The 21705-nt window shown below is 34.3% G+C and overlaps 3 protein-coding genes across 3 annotated transcripts; 1 reads left to right on the top strand and 2 right to left on the bottom strand.

Annotated features, from left to right (window-relative positions):
- Nucleotides 1-53: 53 nt before the first annotated feature.
- LOC100638782 (activator of 90 kDa heat shock protein ATPase homolog 1-like) lies at nt 54-3261 on the bottom strand. The gene is made up of 10 exons (XM_003389442.3): nt 3058-3261; nt 2248-2330; nt 2123-2171; nt 1175-1319; nt 1006-1105; nt 836-961; nt 694-788; nt 545-646; nt 446-497; nt 54-392 (listed from the first exon to the last, which is right to left on the bottom strand). The coding sequence occupies exons 1-10, from the start codon at nt 3135-3137 to the stop codon at nt 220-222; spliced, it is 1005 nt and encodes a 334-aa protein (XP_003389490.1). The 5' UTR covers nt 3138-3261; the 3' UTR covers nt 54-219.
- Nucleotides 3262-3881: 620 nt separating this feature from the next.
- LOC100638526 (proto-oncogene c-Fos-like) lies at nt 3882-4780 on the top strand. Its single transcript, XM_003389440.3, has 3 exons — nt 3882-4032; nt 4093-4359; nt 4423-4780. The coding sequence occupies exons 1-3, from the start codon at nt 3916-3918 to the stop codon at nt 4657-4659; spliced, it is 621 nt and encodes a 206-aa protein (XP_003389488.1). The 5' UTR covers nt 3882-3915; the 3' UTR covers nt 4660-4780.
- On the bottom strand, nt 4712-21592 carry LOC100638654 (E3 ubiquitin-protein ligase HECTD1-like). The gene is made up of 41 exons (XM_020001462.1): nt 21497-21592; nt 20970-21185; nt 20581-20639; nt 20038-20234; nt 19878-19954; nt 19719-19817; nt 18951-19074; nt 18713-18862; nt 18297-18477; nt 17502-17643; nt 16851-17039; nt 16117-16515; nt 15836-15929; nt 15596-15672; nt 15231-15365; nt 14815-14964; nt 14659-14747; nt 14085-14214; nt 12531-12665; nt 12283-12425; nt 11633-11854; nt 10954-11055; nt 10669-10832; nt 9858-10034; nt 9246-9415; nt 8598-8742; nt 8471-8544; nt 8137-8258; nt 7940-8075; nt 7714-7803; nt 7534-7660; nt 7410-7480; nt 7222-7349; nt 6875-7016; nt 6464-6670; nt 5717-6402; nt 5583-5661; nt 5435-5528; nt 5234-5384; nt 5129-5186; nt 4712-5079 (listed from the first exon to the last, which is right to left on the bottom strand). Exons 1-41 carry the CDS (start codon nt 21590-21592, stop codon nt 4855-4857), a joined length of 6252 nt encoding a protein of 2083 aa, XP_019857021.1. The 3' UTR covers nt 4712-4854.
- Between the last annotated feature and the right edge of the window lie 113 nt (nt 21593-21705).

The following is a 21705-nucleotide window of genomic DNA, read 5'->3' as shown; positions in this document are numbered from 1 at the left end:
GAATTTATAAAATAGGGTATTAGGTTTTTATGAAGTTTATTATGAAGCCAGTTATGATTACACTATCGTCACTTGATACTAGTACAATAGAATTATAGAGAAATAAATAATAATAATTATTAATTTTACAAAAATTAATGAAGCATGCTCTTTAAAGGTTTTGTCACATTATTATAAAAAAAACAAAGTTAACATGCAGAGGCATCATGAAGGACATCATTACAGGATCCTAGCACCATAGCCAAAAGTTGATTTGATTGGTTCAAATATGAGCCTCTTCCAACCGTCTTTAATTCTTTCATGATCTGAACTTGGTATTCCAGTTTGTACAAGTGACAAATCAGTACAATCTTCCTTTTGAACCAATTCAATAGTTACCACAGAATAATGACCTGGATGAGTGGTTGTGCTGCTGTTAGACACACATAACACAACAATAACTTGCCTTCAGGCCAATCCTTTGAACGCCACTTTTTTACTATTTTACCTGGTGGGTCCTAAAATAACAATAATATTAATTCATAAAATTATATTACTAACATACCAGCTCTACATATTCACCAGATATTTGGCCATTCATAAACACAAACTTTCCACCTTTATGTCCCTCAACTTTAGCATCAGACCTTGTAAAGGCTTTTATCATCTGAACAATATCAAAACAATAACCTCATGTATGTGCGTGTCTCTTACCTCTTCCGTTACAAAAACTCTATAAAGTTCATGTGCTTCACATTTAAATGAATCAGATAATTTAGCTCTCTTGGTAGATATTTTAAGCCCCAAGCCTACAGGTACTTCAAAATACTATCTATTATAAAATGAATAAAAGTACTTGAACTTCCACTGGTAGATGTCTTAGAACTGTCTTGACGCTCCACATTTTTCACTTCGACAGTTGATTTTTTTGATGATTGGCTAGTGCCATGGGCAGTTGGTAGTTGAAGACCATCAGCAAAATCTAAAAGGTATTAATTTTGTAAGAAATCTTTTAAAAATACATACCTTTTTTTAACAATTCTAGGTATTGTTTTAATTTTAGAATGATTTGATCACTAAGTTCTTTTTTAAGCACATTTGTAATAGGCTGCAATTTTACATTAATCTAAATGGGAGAAAAAGAAGAGAGCCTCAGTAATCTAAGCCTTATAATGACACCGGTAATAATACTGACCTCTGCTTCTTCCAGTTCAGATTCAAATGAAAAGTTCTTTATCTCTACGGTACCACTGCTTGACTCACTTGCATCACTTGCTTTCCCCTCAATTTTCCCATTAATTGTCCAATCATACAGAATTATTAACTTTCCTTTGCGGTTGCTAAAAAAAACAATGAATACTTCACAATCTTAAGGGCAAAAAGAAATGACAACTCTTCTATAGTTGTACATGTATACTTCTGTGCAATTACATGTACCATACATCTATTTGTGGTAACATTCATGATAGCAATTACATGTATAATTATTATGAAAGAGTTGGAATATGACTATGACTCAATTGTGTTTTTTTAACTGATATTTTTAAAAAAACTGGGTCTAAAAAACATACTAAATTTATCCGTTTCCAAAAAATTTATAAAAATAAACACACATATGTACGTACAGTCGAAACCAAAAACCCTCCCTTTTATTTATTAACTTTCTTTACTATGTCAACTATGCTATGCATAACAGGTTACATTAAAAAGTACTGTAGTGTCCAGGGCTTCCCCACAGGATTTTGCATAATGCTATGCTTCTTGTCATTGGATTTTTAAACTGATCAAAAATTTTATATTTTTGTCAAATTTCATCGAACATGGCAAGGATGAAATTCTTATGATACATATACATAGTCTCATGTTTTATAGAAGCTTGAGCTGATTTGCTTATCACAATTAAATTTTTAAATTTTTGTGAAAATGGCTCTGAAAAAATTCTCTAATTTAATAATTTTTTTTGTGATACAAATACATGTCCTTATGTTGTGTAGAAAGTTTGAGCTGATTCTAATCAAATTGGACTTTTATGAATCTTTAAAGCTGCTCCTGATGCTATTATAAGGCTTGTCAGCTCATGAAGCATGCTTTTTAGCTCACTTAGCATGCTTTGTGGGAAACCCTGGTATTGTCAATGTAGTACCTAGCTGATGCTTCACCCTCAGGCTTAATGTCGGATAACTTCCATGATCCTAAAGTAAGAAAAAACAAATCAATAATCCAAATAAGCCAGACTGGTACTATGAAATCATGACTAACAGGACTCACCTAATTCTGGACTGTTTATTTCAATTGATGTCAAGAGTGATTTCAGTTTGTCGATTGACCACGCTGTAGCATCTTTTTCAGTCCTAATAATCACATAAAAATAAATATTCAATTTGACATAATCAATTTGACCTTTAGTGATACAAAAAGATGCAGTTAGTAGCAATGTGTTTATACAGTAACTATAATACACAAAAGACATAACAAAAATAAAATCATGTCAAGTACATAATAATCATGAAAAATGCTTGAGATGCTTCATAAGTACATTATAATCTATCTTGTTTGTAAATAGTGGGAAAAAAAATTCTAACTCATAATAATAATTGCAATTCAAAAACAACTCAGGAAAAATAATCACAGTTCAAAATGAAAGTACAACGATTGTTTGTTAACAATAAAACTGTCAATAAATACTAGTTTTTGATATGAAATAAACAGGAAAATCTACCAAAACGGTGAGTTGCTAATTTAGTGATGAAGACCCTGCCTTCTGGGGCCTAGCCAACCACGCAGGACTAAAATAGGCTCCTTGAATACTATGTTGTGAGCAACAAATGGCCAATCACAATTCTGTATTTATTCCAAAACCTATTATACAATTCCTACTGGCCAAAATTATCCATTTTTGAAAGTACTGTAGAATTACTGCCTTTATTATTTAATTCTTATTTTTACATGTTTAAAACATCTCATTTTTACGGTAATTATTTTCCTCATAAATAATACCTAATTGTGATAATAATAAATAATGCATATAAAATAATAATAAATAATGCATATAAAATAATAATTATACACACAACCTACCAATGCCAATTGTTGACATTTGCAGCATCAGGACGTTCTTCGACGATCCACCTAGGATCCCCTTCACCCCACTTAGCCATGATGATGATACTAGCGTCCCCTGTAAACTGAGGAAAGTTTAGGAAACTCTCTTGTAAATTGAGGAAACTTCTAGAGCTATCTACACCAATTATAATTAATTATGCAGTGCAAAGGTCACGCCCTGGCCCAGCCTCTCAATAAATTATAATTAATTTAATCACTGACTTCACATACAGCAATATGCTTGAGTAATGTACAGTACTTGTTTGCAATTTGCAAATCTTAGAAGATTTCTAGAGGATTATTCAATAGATTGTGCATGAGAGGGTGAGCCTGGTGAGGCGAAAGTCAGGAGGCAATTAAAAGAGAACTAGCTAGTATGCAGAGATCTAGGTTTAAGCTAACTAACTACACTGCACGATACACAGCATTAAAATTACATTTACAACATGGTTAGCCTTAGGAGACAAATGCAAACAGATGCATTTATGTAGGTAAAGGTTGTGCACACCATTTTGTGTTTACAGCTACTTATGCAAACAATGTTAAATTATATCAATCCAGTCACAAGTCTGCTGACTGCCTTCAGCAGTTCTAAGGCTCACTTTACTCTAACTGCCACGAACTGCCATCTACTAGAACTAGAATAACAATTTTAGAGACGTCAACAACTTCTTGTTATGACGTAAGAGCAACGAGTTGCGTTCATTTACGTCATAGCTAGCAGCCGAAACATGTGACGTCAAAATGGGCCGCTGCAGTTCGCGCTGAGAGTATAAAGAAGAGCTGTTGATCAGTTATCTCACAATAAAGGAATTTGTGATCCAAACCTCAGAAATGTACAGTGATCTTGAAATGAGCGTCAGTCCTAATATTTCCATTTGGGCACCGGGACAAGCAATAGTCGGAAGGGCAGTCTATCAGCCTATCAAGTCTCACGCGGCAGTTGATTCGGTAAGCTCTCTCCCTACTGGCAAAGGACTAGCTCTAGCTAATATTTTCTTTATTTCACAGGTATCTTCTCCTTGCTCGACTCCAGAATATTCTCAAAGTCTCAGCCTTGAGAGCACAGTCCTCATGTCTTCAGCAAGAGGGCTTACGTCTGGTAGCAGCATGCCTACCACAGTCATAGCTGGTCAGGAAAGACAACCAGTTTGCGACGCACAGTCTCCAAACATGCCCCAACCACCTCCAAGGAGCATAAACCCCAGGCAAGGCAGGAGGAACAAAACATTCGTTGACCCCTGTGAAATAGCTCCCCTTAAGAAAAGGAGAATACAGGTAATGTTAGCAACAAGTTTCAATTGATGCTTTTACTATAAACACAATTTCTACATTGTATAGCTTGAAATGCTTAATCCTGACGAGCGTGACAAAGTCCTTCAAAAGAGAGAGAAGAACAAGGTTGCAGCAGAGAAGTGTCGTGTCAAACGTCGTGAGAAGATGCATCACGTGAGAATTGAGTACGACGAATACCTTGAGTCCAACGAAGCACTTGAAAAGGAAATAAGAAAACTACAAGAGGAACGTGACAATCTTGAGCGATTACTAAAGCAGCACAACTGTGTGCAAAGAGTTTAGCAAAACATACAAAGACTTGATAAAACTTTAGCATCATTATTTTTGATAAATATAATGTAACACTGTGTGGAAGAAACATTATTTTTATTGTTAAATTTATACAATGTAATGATATACAGGATGTGGTTAATAATACTGATGATAAAGCAGGACCACTCTATCCTGTTTACAGTTAATCAGTTATACTTATTACAGTTAATTTAGATGAAAGCCTTTCTCAAAAGTGGCCTCCATTAATTTTGTCTTCAAAATTCTCTCAGATGAATATTCGGGTAATTTAAGATAATGGACACAAGTGTTAACTGACGGAAACATGTTGTCATCCTTGGAGTCTTTACGAACAACAGTTAGCCGAGGATGCAGATTAGCTAGACCTCCAGGAGGAAGGGAAGAACAGCCGGTTATAAACTGTACAAAAGCCTATGACAAAAAAAATATCGTAAATACTAATTTTTATGACATCACTCACTTTTCTTTCATCAGAGTCTAATTCCACAAGAACATTAACAAATCGTTGGTATCCATGACTATTAGAATAATAATAAAAATAATGATAATAATCTTTATAGCAAACCTGTCACTATTGTATCCATATTTTGGTACAGTGTATTTTAATATGTCTTCCCGTGTCCATGAGGGAGACTGTTCACCACAGAGTAACAGTCTCAGCTCGTAAGGAGAAAATATCTGTAGCTTGTTCATTGAAAACACACGATCAAAACCAGCTATAAAATAAATGACTATAATTAGCACAAAGCTTCGAAAATAGCAATACTTTTAAATGATTCTAGTTGTTTTCTAATTCCTGATTCTAAAACAAAATCTTTAGTTAAGGCAAGATACTCTTCAGCATTAGAATTATCAAGCTCCTATAGCACACAAGAGAGAGACAAGCATAGGGCAAAGGTGACAACTAAACTCACAGTTGCTGAACCATTATCAGTTAAATCATACCATTCATAACCATAACTCGATGATGATGGTGCGTAAGTGAAGTTCAGCCTACACAGTAAAACAAACAATTAGTGAGAATGGTTGGTATTCCATTGTAACATACATTAAGTCACTGAGCTGTGAACCATCATCTAATAGTAGGCCATCAACCGATTGTGTCATCTCCATCTCAGATAATTCAATCTTACGTTGAACCAAATCTTGTAGTTGTACAAGAAATTTACCCCTGTAAGGGTCAATGGTAACAAGATCACCCATAGTTAATATTCCAGTAAACCAAGGTACGGTATTCCCACTTGTTTTTGAACTATGAACTTTGTCATTCATAAGTGCTGCATCATCTTTGCTGGCATCCTTAGCAGCAGAACTCTCCTTTCTCCTCTCTTCATCCATCATAATCTTCTCTTTTCCGGTTGCTTCTTGCCCAGTAATAGTGTTAGTATCATTACTGAAAGAGGTTGGGTTGTTGTTGATTGCATTGTCAGAAGAATTGAGCGTCACGTCATCATCTCTCCTCTCTTCCTCACTGGGTCTCGTGATTGATGGAAGAGTCCCAGGGTCTTCTGTAATGACTTGTTTGAAACACATCAGCTTAAGGAACGACTCGGATAGAGGTATGTCAACCCTACGACCATCTTGTAAGCATTTTGCCAGAAACAGTCCAAGTAATTCAAAATGCTTGCATATCCTGTCAAACTCGGGACTACTACTGGGAACTGGGGCGGGGAACAGACCACAGGACCTTTGTACATAATATCCAGGAGGCTTGACACCTAAACCAATGTCAACCTACACAAAAATAATAATGGAATAATAACATCTACATTCATTGGAAAAAGGAAAGCATTACCTGTCTAGACATATCATTATGTTGTAGACTTGATCGATCATTAGTCAACCACATACCAAGAGAGCTTTTCTGAAACTCAGCAGAAACGAGTGCATAAAATTCAAGAGAAGGGCCCAAACCAGTTCCCTCCTCATTCAGAAACTCAACCTCAAGGACAGATTTTCTCTCGGCATGTGCATGCAATACTGATGAGGCCCACAAAAGGATCTGGAAGACAAACAAGACAATTAACCTTACAGTGTATGAATCATTTGCTATGTACACTATATTGACAGCTGTTTTGACTGCACTCAGGAAGTGGACATTGTGATGTCACATTCCACTTACTGCCCGCTCAGTGAGCATAGTGACACACCAAATACTTGTATAGTATACGTGTAACCACAGGCATTTTAATAAGATGACGCTTACATCATCCTCCTTTCTGGGAATGTGGACCCTATCTTGTCTCAACCTTCCTATATGATATTCATACTGCTCTTCTTTCTTAAGAGCACCACCACGTATTCTCTCCAATACTTCATCACAACACTTTTGGAGCCAGATTACAGTTCTAAAAATAAACACAGCCAACATACAAAAATTCATTTTTGGTGGACAGGAAATGAGTGAGTAATGAATATAATAACAATACTCTAGAGAGAGCATAAAGGAAATGATGTCAATAAAAAATATCAAGTTTCAATGATTGCTATTCTAACTGGAAAATGGTTACTGATTTTGTTATTTCAACTAGTGCTGCATTACAACAAACTTACCTCGAGGTGCCAAACGCAGTGCTTAGGAAGAACATTTCTCTTGTTTCAAAAGGAAACAGGAAAGAATAGTGTCCTGTTAATTTATAACACCAATCGGGTAAAGAATCACTAGCAAGGCTTAATGGGTCCTATACACAAGTAACGGTGAAACAATGAACAAGGTAAGTAGAGTGATATAAAGGACTCACATGAACTTGCTGGACTAGTTTATTTACTAGTTTTCTACTTTGAAATATCTCAGTAGGGATATTGAGCATGTCTATATAATATGAGATATCATTGCATAACTTATGTATTTATCATTTTTCTAACCATTTTCAGACATGTCATAAAAAAGCTTTAAGAGTGACATGACATCATAGACTGTTGATTCTTGATCAGAGGCAGCTGGTTCAATATCAATCATAGCACCATCTCTTCTTGGTGTTTCAATCAACTCCTATAATAGTGATCTTCATGAACAACGACAAGAACACATTATCAATAGTCTACCTTATAGATATCAGTTAACTCAGAGAATGTAATACTTTTTTTGGCGACAGATGATGGTTCGGTCAGTTTCCATTTCCTCAGAAAGCTTTCCTATTACATACATGTAGAAATAGCTGTGATATCAAGTATGATTATAGGAAACACAATAAAATCAAAAAAACAAACTAATTCAGTTTGTGATCACAAGTCTATGGATTACTAAACAAGTGGGTCTAAATATACAGACCTTTCCATTCTTTCGAATGAAGAGAATAACATCCTCTTTTGAAATGACGCCAGACAAAAGACTTGATGCAACATATGAAACAGGACCAAGCCATTGTCCAGAGGAAATAACATGAGAACTGTCACGATAAACCAACCTACATTTACACACACATGTACATGTACATCCACTAATAATAACTTTATAAAATCACGTACGTAAATGTTTCGTCCCACACTCTCCTCTTTCTCTCTCCTTTTGGCAAATGCTGGAGCAGTCTCTGTACATAGTGACATATTGGCTTACTGGAGTCCTCCATTATCAGCTCAAGCCCTTGATACTACACACACAAACAAACACTATGACGTTATAATACTGTTATGCCAAAAATTGCCCAACAAAGGCTGCATGCACATAGTGCCCATAATAGGTAGTGCAAGTATATTTGTGTAGGGAAGGATTACATTGCTAGGGTCAAATTATGATAATAAAGATAATACTAATGACTATTATATCTAGGATAATGTATACGCAGAAATAAACATGTCTTACCTTAACAAACAAGGCTAACTTGACCCTCTTAAATTTAGCGTCTATGCTATCATCCACTGTTTGATTCACACTACCTGAAATAATAATAAATGAAATTGCTGCTACAATAATAAATTAAGATCAGTACCGGGAAGTGGAATTACAAAATCCTGTATTTGAGGTACGTTGGTTTGACCAGGGCGGGGATCAAAAGCAGAAACAAGAGCTGAAAAAGACTGCTTCAATATACAGTCATCATCCCAAGTCTTCTGGTGTACAGGATCATCATCATCCTATGGTACGTAACATAATACATTAACATTATAATGTAAACATTAAAGGAAATGTCTGCATTGTGCACATGTAATGTACAGTACATGTACAATACCGTACGTTTGGTACCTTTCTTGGGGTATTAATTTTTGTTAATTTCGCGAATCATTTTTATCCACAAAATTTAACCCCTACCACCCACACATAAAAAACTAATTAATGGGCCATTCAGAGCTCTAACTACTATTTCCAAGCCAGTGGAGGAGGCAGAGTCTTTGTCTATTACTCCATATTCCACTATAAGCCATGTATTGGAAGCCAGTGCTGTAGATCCAAGTAAAAAAATGTAATAACTGCCAGCCACGAATATTTGTACCCACAAATATTAGCTGCTAAGGAAATTTTGGAGAAAATGCAAAATATTGGACCCTCGAAAATTACCAACCGTACGGTGCATGAATTACAATACAATATACAAGTATAATATAGTCACATGTAATATGAATACATAGTACATACTAACCTCATCAGAGACATTATCAGGAGCTGGTGGGGTATTGCTAGTTGTCTCCTCTGATTCTGGGGGAGGAGGAATGGCTGGCTCTTCTCCAGTCAGTTCCAAGTCATACTTCCCTTCAGCTCCCATTCTATAAGAATTAGCACTACCATGATCCCACTGGACCTCAACCCAACCTATAATAATAGTAACATTACATCGTAAATTTGTAGATCAGTTTAAAATATTATGCGATTCATACAGGTGCTTGATTTGTGTTCACAACTTTATTAAAATGCTTGCTACATATGACGTTGCAATTCTTATATTTCAATAATAATAATATTGGACTCATTGTTAATTGACAATGCACACACATGAGTCACATCCTCTTACTACTGTATATAATAATAAGAAAGGAAGGAAACATTTGGCATCAGTGCACTGCATACACATACAGAAGCCACTAAAAATACATTAATTATTAATACTACTACTACTACCACTGGCGTAGCTAGCATACGCTCAGAGCATAACAGGATAAAACAAACTAATAAGAAATACAAAAATTTCCTAATCCAATTTGTCATTTACACAAATCTACACATTACACGTACTAGTAATTATTATGATACTTACCATTTCTTAGTTCTCCTATTACAGTTCCAGGTACAGGTGGTATTCCATCTTGATCCCTCCACTTCCAATCAACTCCACGTACAACTCTAGCTCCTATATGAAGCTTCTTCATTATGTGCTCCTTCACAAAGCGTCTCTTTTGATACAACTGCCTCTCTTGCTCTTTAGCTGCTTTACCTACATGTACAACATAAGCTGTAAACCTGGATTTGTACAATAAAACCAGTAATAATAGTAATAATGATAATAAAAGATTCTGTTCCAGTAGGAACAAAAAGGGTTATTATAATGATGCTTATTGTAGTTATATTTGAAGTGATTCTAGAGGAGGCATGACTTGTACAATGTAGTAGGAGGACAAAGGGCCTCCCACCCTAACCTTAAAAGGGTCCCATTAAATCAACTGTATATACTTATTAAATAAGCTGGACTCATGACATGTACATGTATGTACAGTACAAGCCAGCAGTACATAGTGCAATGAGCTCAATAAACATATAGTGGTAAAACAAGGTAAGGTTCAAAAGAACATTATACATGTATACGTATACATGTACATGTACATGTAGTACAACAGAATCCAGTAGTAGGATACTATACAATAAAATAGTAGTGATTAGTACGAAAGTAAACTTGTAATTATTTATACAATTATTATCATTATTATATTGTAGCTATAAACTACATGTACACAGAGGCATAGAAGTACTATTATTATTATTATCATTATCATCATTATTATTACTGTTATTATTATCATTGTTATTATCATTATTATTATTGTTATTACCACTATTGTGTGTACACGTACCTAGTTCATTATCAGCTAGTCCTCTTACTTCACCATACACTTCTAGACCAGACAGTGAGAGATAATGAGTGTGACCACTAGCATTAGGACCAGTGAGGATCAATCTTAAATGACGCCACCCCTCAGGATCAGTGGGTGGGGACAAAGACCAGGAGGCAGTTGATCTGCAAATAAAATTGCAAAATGAAATTAAAAAAAACACAATAAAGAATGAGATATAGTAAAGAGAGCCTGCATCAGCCACAGAATGAAGTGGTAGTGTGTAGTAGTGGTAGTGATACTGACCCTGGCTCATTTAGTGAGTTGTCATTAACATGAGAATAAACTGTAGTCCAAGTAACCCCATCCTTTGATACTTGAAAGTCCCAACTCCTCAATGCTGACCGACTATGAACAAAAAACATTAAAATAACGCACAGTCAGGGTTTAATTACATGCAGTAGCAGGACTTTTCTAGAGAAACCACCAGACACTACATGTACATAATACATACATGTAGTTAGTAACGTGTTTATGTGTCCTTATAGTCAGTTTATTTTTTAAAATGATCACATTTCACTCTTATATGTTGTATTTTATACCAATGACATTATACTTTCAGGGAGGCCTGTAAGAGGAAGGGATACAAATGCCCACATCTCCTATACACATACTGTACATGTACATGTATATGCCACATACTTATATAATAACATGTACTGTATATAGCGGGAAATTTTGGAGGGGATTAAATTTGGCAAATTTGGCATTTTGATAGCCATTCACCTAAATAAAAATCCGCCATTTTGAGCCATTATACGCATGCTCAATGGCATATGGCCACAAATTTGCCAAATTAAAACCTACCAATTACCAAAATTTAGCAATTTGCCAAATTTTAGCCCCTTCAAAATTTCCTGCTATACAGTATATGAATCACATGTACATGCACACAGCACTAGTATTATACATACACAATACATACTTGCCATAGCCCCTTGAGTGCCTCAGTGAGTAATGGGTAGGGAAGAACCAGACACCAGTGTCTACAGCAAACCAGCTGTTACGATCATCTTTAGTGTGACAGTTGGCCGGAGTATCATCTCTACAAAGTATGTCGTCAAGATTGCCATAAGGAAGTATCCTTCCATCAGATGAACTAACTACTACTATATGATGAGCAGCTGGATTGACCCAATCACACGTCCTGTATTAATAATAATAATAATTATAATTATTATTGAAATTATTATATATCTCTCTCTTATCATTTCTCTCTCTTCCTTTCCGATAATTTTTAGATAAATTTAATTTCTTTAGCATGGGTAAAAAATCCCCTCAATTTCTCCATCTCATTCTTATAACCCACTAATAGACATTAAAGATAGATACGTGCAATATACCGTATAGCCGCTTAATTTTGAGGGTACAACTTTCGTTGTTTTCGCGGATTTTCCATATTCGCGAAAGTTAATTCCGTAAAATTATCCGTATTGCCCATAAACACGTGTGTTTTATAATAAGAACCGCGAAAGTTAATTCGCGAAAAAAGACTTGTGGCCTGATTCGCGAAAGTTTATTGCCTCGAAACTTTGTGGCTATAGGGTACATGTAGATATGTGTACATGACTGTACCTTGCATTGGATCCTATCCAGTAAAAGATTCCATTCTCATCAAAGTCAGACACATGTTGAAACACTAACGGTGATTTCATTTTTTGCAACACACTTACAAAATGATAAGACGTCCTCTCAAAATCATACCACTGCTTCGCAGCCTACAACAAATGCAAATAACAATGATTATAATTATAAACCATTTACAAATACGTGCACTATCAAAATTACAAACTCATTAAACTGATACTTATTTATGTACTTACTCTTCCACTTAGAAATTTTTCTAAACCTTTAATTGTTACAAGTGGCTCAGTTTTGAACGTTTTTCCAGAGAAATCCCTTAAATCTCCTTCATCAGGAGCTCTCTCTAGCTTGAAATGTAGCTTACGCTGAATAATCTGTAACAACAATACAATTATTAAAAATGTGAATAGCTATAGCAAAGTTTAAGGTCTTCAAAAAGTCAATTTACAATCAATAAAATAAAGCATTATCGCTCTTAGTACTAATTTTAGACTAGTATGTACACAGAGATCAATAAATATGGCAATTATTGAAAGAAGGTACTAAAGTTTAAATATTCAAAGAACACTTGAATGAGTCAGACCTTATTTCTAAACAACCAAAAAATAAACATTACTCAAATGTCTCAATATGATTCGAAGGCACAACAATTATGTATTAATCATGAAGGCCCATGAACATGGACACAGTATCATGTACATGTATAATGTACATGTATATGATAATGATCAATAAACACACACACATGTACAGTGCATTGCAATACAAATTAGAATACTTCAATTACAGTAACAAAGGGAAGGATACCATTTATAGGTGACAGAATTCATAATTAGATCATAAAAGACCTGATCTACATGTACAAGTGTATTTCTAGCTAAACACAACATTTATGAGAATGATGAAATCATATTTCCCCCGTAAAAACATTTTCCAACTTTTCAAACTAAACAGATACTGAAAGAATAATATGTTTATCCGTGCAGAGAGAGTTACGCTGAATGATTTCATCGATATTATTATTGAAAGGATATTATTATAAAGATAGGTGCACGAGTAACGTAACAAAAACTGTCAATTTATCAACTGCAACGGAGTGAATGAGCATTGTGTGTTATTGATTGCACGCATTCATTGGGAAGAATTAAAATTGGGAAACTTTCAAAAAAAATAATACTCAAAATTTTGATTTTTCCATTACAAAAATACTGACATGCATGCAGTAATGGTAATTAATTTAGGGCTGTTTATTAGTGCTTTCACTGCTTTGTACATGAAGTTTGATTGGAGTTCCAATTGTGTATGCACAGTGCCTGTACAATCTCTGAAAAAATAACTTGGGACTTAAACAAGTTATAAGCTATAAAAAACATTCATAACTTTGGACAAAATAGTCTTCACAAAATGGCTACAAAAGATACATGTATGCTAGTAGAAATTCTGAGCCTATTTCAACAGAAGACTATGATGTACATGTACTGTATTTTACCGTATAAACGCCTGGTCCAAATAAACGCCTGTCATTAATATATTCTAGCTATAGATACGCATATTTCTACCAAAAATAATGCCCCTACTGTTTAGATAGCCCCAAAGTGCTTAATAGTTAGAGCCTCACCTGACTTGCCCAGAGTTGGGGGTTCAATTCTCGCGCAAGGTCACTTTTTATTTTTTTCAATAAATTTTTTTGCTGCTAAGAAATAAATGCCCGGGCGTTTAATTGGTAAAATACGGTACATTTGTAGTTTGGCTTCAAAGCTTTTTATGTTATATTAATAGTGGCTATTCCTAACCTGAAGGTTAAGAGGTGTTCCTGGAGCATCATGGCACAATAGAGGGAGTCGCTCCACAGCTTCAAGAACTGCTATCAACTTCTTAACCAAACTCACTGAGGGTGGGGATATATTGGACTCTTCACTTAAACTAGAGTATGCAATAAATAATAATAATCATAATAATAATAATAATGATTACACTGTATGTTGATAAGATAACAAATAGAAACACTATAGTCTATTTGGCCAAAGACTATACATGTATGTATACATGTACTATATAGGACAGGATGTTTTTGTCAAATTTTGGAATAACTTTCAAAATTCATTAAAATCCAAATTCAATTAGAATAAGCTCAAAAGAGTAAATACATTTAGACTGTATATGCATCAGGAAAAGTTTGGACATTTCAATCTTTATAAAGCTTCTCAAAAATTGGACCAAAGACCCTAAGTAATAAAAATAGAGGAATATCTCCGGTCCATTTTGACCAAAACTCTGTACGTGTACATGTACAAGACATACGTACATGTACATGTACTACTAATTAATGTAGAGGATGTACTACAGTTACAATGGAAAGGGCATTACCATGCGTTCTTATCTGCATCAGAGAACACTTCCTTAAAAAGATTAAACCTTTCATTAATTTTCTGAGCAGGTACAGGCTCTTCAGAAAACTGGAAATAAAGAGAAATTAAATGACACAAAGCTATGACTACAAAATAAATGAATTTTAAAAATTACCTGCCCAGAAATACAATGCAATAAAACCTGTACCAGGCTACTGCTGTGAACCTCAAAAGCTGATAGAGTGCTCTCCTCCTTTAGTAAGTCAGATAAAGCTTGAAGACCAAACTGAAGCTCTTCTTTCCAGCCCATACCAGAATCCAATGACTAAAAGGAAAGACAAACAAAAACAGTAAATAATCATAAATAATTTGGGATTTGGCTATCATAGTTTAATTTTAGTGAAATGACAAAATTTACATAATGGACTCATGTACAAGAATGTTTGTCAAGAATCGAATGAATGAAATCAAAAGCAGTCATTCATTTATTTAATTTAATAACTAAACATAAAGCTGGCCTCTTTATAAATTACATGTAACACTGACTAGATACATTGTACATTGTACATGTACATGTACATGTATACTTACAACATCAGATTCGTGAGCAAGACAAGTGTCTTCAATATTCTTTAATATCAACTGAAGCTCAAATGCTACTTTTCTTGTCCCCTCACTATTTGATGTAAAATATTTCTGTTGTATCTTCCAGGCTAAACTAGATATCTATAGTACACATAAAATTATAATAATAACAAAAATAGTAGCAGCATGATTTGTTTAGTTAGAGCAATCTTTATTCTGTACACATAAAGATTAGAGCATTTATTATGCATGTACATTTGTACTTGTGTGTGTACATATACACATGTGAATTGTGCAGGCACCCTCACTCTATCATCAAGAGTAGATAATTATCTACTCTTGGTATCACTAATGTACAGTTACTACAGTACCTGTTCTTTGGTAACATCAGCTTTAGTTTTATATTTCATTCCTTTTTTATCGTTCCATGCAAAATGAAATTGTCCTCCTGTAATACAATTCAAATTAAATTATTTCTCCATTTTTACTACACGTATATTTTCTGATGAAATACATGTACATCCATGCATGTACATAATTATTGTTGGCTACTTGAAATTGGATTTGTAGTGCTTGCCATCACATGAAGCATGCTTTGTGGTCCTCCTTACCTAATGGTGTGTTTGGAGTTAATGGGATCTTCCTCTGACGATTACTCTCAAACAAAACACAAACATCACTTGATGCGTCTCTTAAATAAGTAGCCTAATAAAAAAATTAAAAATAATACAGACGGAAAAACAACCTACACTGCTTAATAAAAATCACTACAGCTAATAAACAAATCATACTACATGTATTAATGAAACAGATCATAACTATGCATCAAATCCCTCCCTCTCTTTCCATCAATCATACAATATGTTATTATTATCATTAGTTTGTTACTAACTTGTGAACTCTCAGCATTGTGTATAACTATTTCTCCTTCTTTCTCACAACTCAAGCTCCAGTGGCCTATCTTTAGCTTCACTGGAGAAGGAGTGGACAGGATTGGGTAGAGTACAGCATCTGAGGGAACCTGTGAACAGCAGAGCTGCATCTTAACAATAAAATCAGACTTCCCCCCAAGAGAAGAGGAGCTTCCTTCAACGCTGCCACTTGAGTACATGGTAGCTACTTTCTTGTCCATGAGATAGCGAAACCAGCCATTACTCACTCGTGATAGTTCAAGGACAATGTGCTCATTCCATAGAAACAAACATTCTGATGAGCGTATGAAGACCCAGTCCTTCCACTGGTAAGGAACTAATGGAGTCAGTTCAGTAGCATCTTGTAATACTTCAGACTCCTATGATCAGATATTTATAATAAAAATTTACGAGTCACAGATATTTTGTGAAATTCATCTCCAGCCAAATTTCACCAAAAATGACTAGAAGAGAATTCACCATTTAATTTTTTCTGATACACATACATGTACATGTTCTTATGTTGTATAGCAAGTTTAAGCTAATTCTAACAAAAATTGATTTTTTGTGAATTAAAAAAGTTGCTCCAAAGGCCATGTACACATTTACTTGTAGTGCTTATCAGCTCATGAAGCTCATGCTTTTTCAGCTCACTTAGCATGCACTGTGGGAAACCCTGATTACATATGCCTCATTAATAGAATACAAAACATACTTTCAAAGATAGCGGTCCACTATCTGTTTCTTCAGTTGAAGGTTCCTCAGCTTCTTTGGGAGGTACTGCAATGTTTGATACATGAACAGGGAGACCGAGTCTCAAGAACTGCTCAAGGAAAGTGTCCGGTACTTTACCAAGCAACTCATCAAGAATAGTAAGAGCAGCCAACTGGCCATCCAAATCATCCTACAAGAACATTGACGTATAAAGGACCCAACAATTACCATGTACATGTACATGTATCTGGTTTACATGTATTTCGGGATCTCAAATCATCAATGTTTAATTTTTTTGCTAAAATTAATTTATGTGGTTTACAAAATTTTTCTTAATTTCTATTGCTGTTAATGAAATTTAGGTTACTGTAAATGTAAATGTACATGTATAATTTTAGTGGATTTGAGACTGTACAAAATTAGATGCAATTCCACACAAATAAACTAGCTATACGGTAATTGACAAAACTGTGTGTCTATTATTCAGAGGTGAAATGATAATACTGGATACACATGAAGCATTAATAATCATTAACAACGCTACCCTGCAATGCTGTACATGTACATGTACTACACATATAAATGTACATGTACATGTATGTACATGTACATGTACATACATGTACATACATGTATGTGCTTCATAATGTACCTCAATCTCTAATGTTGATGTTAATACTTCAGTTATTTGTCCAGGAAATGATCGTTGTGATTCGCTATCCGAGCAGATATCTTGCAATACTTCTTTAGATACAAAAGGAAACATTTTACAAACAAGTCTAAGACACTCTTTCCTAAAAATAAAGATCAGATCAATTCTGATAAAGTATGTGTTGTCTGTTTTTAATTTGCACGATAAGTTATAACAAGATGGGCTTTGTTGGATGTTTTTCAAGCATTCTTAAATGTAATAACATCCTTGTGAAACAACTACAAACTTAATTTTTCCAAAAATACAATGCACATAAACATGAAGGATCAAATAAACACTGTACATGAAACACTACAGTACTGGTACAAAAGCATTGGGGTCACAACATCAGGAGGTACAGGCAGTTCAGTGTACACAAACAAAGCCAGAGCATAACAATAACTGACAAGACACTACCTCTGTCAGTATCTAATAATACACAAAATTATTTTTATTACGGAACTACTGATGACACTTTAATTTGGCAGAGTATTATTACATGTACTTTGGTGATTGCAATTCGAGGTTTCTAATATTAAAACTACCAATTTTTAATGCACACATGTTTACAGTAATGTACATGTACATATAATTGCCAAATTAAAAATAAATACAGCACCACAAAATTAAAGTATTAGAGCATTAATGAAATTAAGCCAGGTAGCAATAGGCAATTCATATGAACAACATGATATCTTCTAATAATTAATTTATTCCCACTAATGAACATACATCTATCACACAATCCACACTAACCTCAATGTCTGAGATAAACTAGAATGAAACACTTCCACAAGTAATGGTAACAGTAACTTCATATAAACAGGAATTAACTCAGGATCAACCTTATCACTGCTAGCATCCTCTTTACCATTGTTCTTATTCTCTTCATTATTAGCTGCTGCTGTTGTCTGCCCACTAGGCTCTATTATATTACCTAGCACCACCAGGAAATAAAATAATAAAATTTTATTAATTAATGTTAAATCTATGTAAAAACAATAAAAAACATATATTTTAATAAATACATGTAGTCTAAATATATTTTAATTTCTCCAAATATGTACATGTACATGTATTCAAGGCCGACCCAAGCATTGAAGTACATGTACATACATGTACATGTACAATCAGAGGGGCCCCTGGTACTCAGTAATAAGGTTTGTACTCACCTGAAATGACTTTATTCCCCCCACTAGAGGCAGGGCCAGTCCCAGTAGCAGCGGTACTTGATATCATGTCTTTTATTTTACTCTCAGCATCACTGTCAGAGTCAAATGAATCACTATCATCATCATCATCGTCGTCACGAAGAACATTGTCTATGAAATAAAAAATAAATAAATAAATAATATAATTATAATCTTATGCACATGTATAATATTGCATACATAGTTATCAGGACACTACCTGAGTTGTCAAATATTTCTAAGCATTGCTGATACCACTCGTCACCTCTCTCCTGTGCTTTATCTAATGGAGTGTGACCATCTTCATCTCTCAGCTCAGTATCTGCCCCAAACTGTAACAGCCTCTGTGATGAAATAACACAAGTACATGCAGTGATCATGCATAGAGTTAATTATTCGTATAATAACTGTACATGTACATGTATTAGTCAGCTACTTAATAATAACACTGACCAGTGTTAGATCTAGAATAGGGCTGAGGATATTATTCCCAAAAATGTCCCCATTATTCTATTCCCTTATTCCCAATATATTTGCCTATTATTCCTATTATTATTCCCAAGTATTATAAAAATAAACAAAATAACTATATAAAATTTGTCTCATTTAATGCTCATTATACTGTAACATCATAAGGATACCTCAATTGAGTCTTGTAAAGCACACTCATGGGTATTATTGAAGGTATTAGACAAGATTTATTAAGCATTCAGCCACACCTACTGCACAATTTTACAAATTTTGCCCTATTATTCCAGAATTATTCTTTATTCTTTAGACCACCTATTATTCTTTTTTTATTCTGGGAATAAAATCCTCAGGCCTAATCTAGAATATATATACCTAACAATGGGGGACTTAAGCTACATGTACATGTACATGTATAGGCTAAATATGAGAGAAAAATGAAAGCTTTCAGGAGACCTAATGAGTAATGAGAGACTGAACTCCCTCTAGATCTAACAGTGAGAATGACCATACACCGTACCTTAGCAATGCTAGGACGACAGAAACAAGCAGCATAATGTAGGGATGATGACTTTAAGCCACGATTAACATCAGCACCATTCTCCAGCAAATATTCAACCTACATGTACAGTATTACAACAACAACATTCAACACTATAAGTCAGTGAGTTATTCTTACCATTTCAAGTGTACCAAATGCTGAAGCCCAATTTAATAGAGTTTGACCAACATCATCCATATGATTAATATCAATACCTAAATCATTAATATCATTGCATTGTTAATCATAGAATTTTAAAGGGCAATAGGGCATATGCTTATCACTGTAATACACATACCACTCTCCATAGCTTCAAAAAATTCTTCATTGTTTCCAGCACGAATGGCTTCAATGACATGCCTGTTGGAAGCATCTCCAGGGAAGCTCTCTATCTGCCTTGATGCTAATGGCTGGAGGTTCTTTGGAAGAGCTTTCCTTCCTTCAAACAATAATATTAGCAGTAGCTCAATAAGACGCAGGACATCAAGTACACATCTAGAAAATATAATACATAATAATTAATAGTTGGCTAATAGACAGGATCTGTTTCATCAATCACTGTACATGTATCTATAATTACAACAATTTAGCAATGAGTTCAACCAAGAGAATTAAAAGTACACTACTCTAGTTACCCACTAACAGACTGGATATGTTCCTTACATGTACTTCCTTACTATATATACCTATACATAGACATCATGTACAACTGTTACAAATCAACAGCATTTCATGACTGTATAAGGTCTGTGAAGCATAATCAATAGTGCATGTACATGCATGCACATTTATGTACAATTGTACATGTACATTGAATTACATGTACAATGTATCATGGTACCTTTCATCTCCTTTGACTGCTTGCTTGATACTGTCAGGTAAATTAGATCTTAGTACAGCCTATTTAAACACAAAAATAATAACAATAATTTTTTCTTTTTTATAATAATAATAATTGTTATTTTTATGCTTATTTTGTTCCTTTAGTTGTGTCTTATTTATTTATTTTCTTCTTTTCCCTTCTGTCCTTTCTTCTCTTCTCTCCCTCTTTCTTCCCCTCCTCTTATTATTATTGTTGTTGTTATTGTTTTTGTTTTTAATAATAATTAATAATAATAATAATAATAATAATAATAATAATAATAATAATAATAACAACAATAAGAATAATTAAGTAATAACACTTATAATAATAGTAAAAATAATAATATTAATAACTGATTCACTAACATTAGCTGTGCTTGATGATCCTCTGATGAGTGTTGATAGTAAGTTAACGATGATTGAAACGGATTGTGGAGATGATGAGGACGAGTCACTGACTGCCGCTAGTCTCTTTGTTAGTTCATGGATGAGTCCTTTATCAATCAATGGATTCACATCATGACCACGACGAATGAACCGGTCTATTAACGTCATGAAGCACTTGATAACAGGTTCATATATCTAATGTAACAAAGAAGTTATAAAACATTTAAACGTGAGAAACACTAAAGCTGAGGGTTTCCTATGAAGCATGCTACATGTGAGCTACCACTACACATATTTGAGGCAACTTCAAAATTTATAAAAAATCCAAAAAATCACCTCAAAATTGATACACAGCATAAAAACATGTATATATGATTTACAAAAAATTATAAAAATAAAGGCTGCGTTTATACTACTCCAGTACTCACTGAATGAGGAGAGTTTTTGCTATCACTGGTTTTAGGTGTTTACACTAATCCAGCAGCTGCGTTTTCTTTAGAATTTACAGAAGTATCTAGTATAAACCAAAGCTCTATCTCTGACAAAAGTCTGTTTTTCAACTGAGTAGTGTAAGCGCAGCCGAAGAATTTTCTCCAAGTCATTTCTTGAGAAAATTTGGTCTAAACCTTAACCACAGGCTATACTGGCTTCAATTTTGAGCAACATTAAAAAAAAATCTAAATTTGATTGGAATTAGTTCAAAGTTGATATACAG

Source organism: Amphimedon queenslandica, unplaced genomic scaffold (assembly GCF_000090795.2).
Source record: "Amphimedon queenslandica unplaced genomic scaffold, v1.1 AMPQUscaffold_13069, whole genome shotgun sequence".
Lineage (NCBI taxonomy): Eukaryota > Metazoa > Porifera > Demospongiae > Haplosclerida > Niphatidae > Amphimedon > Amphimedon queenslandica.
This window is presented reverse-complemented; position numbering and strand designations above follow the sequence as displayed.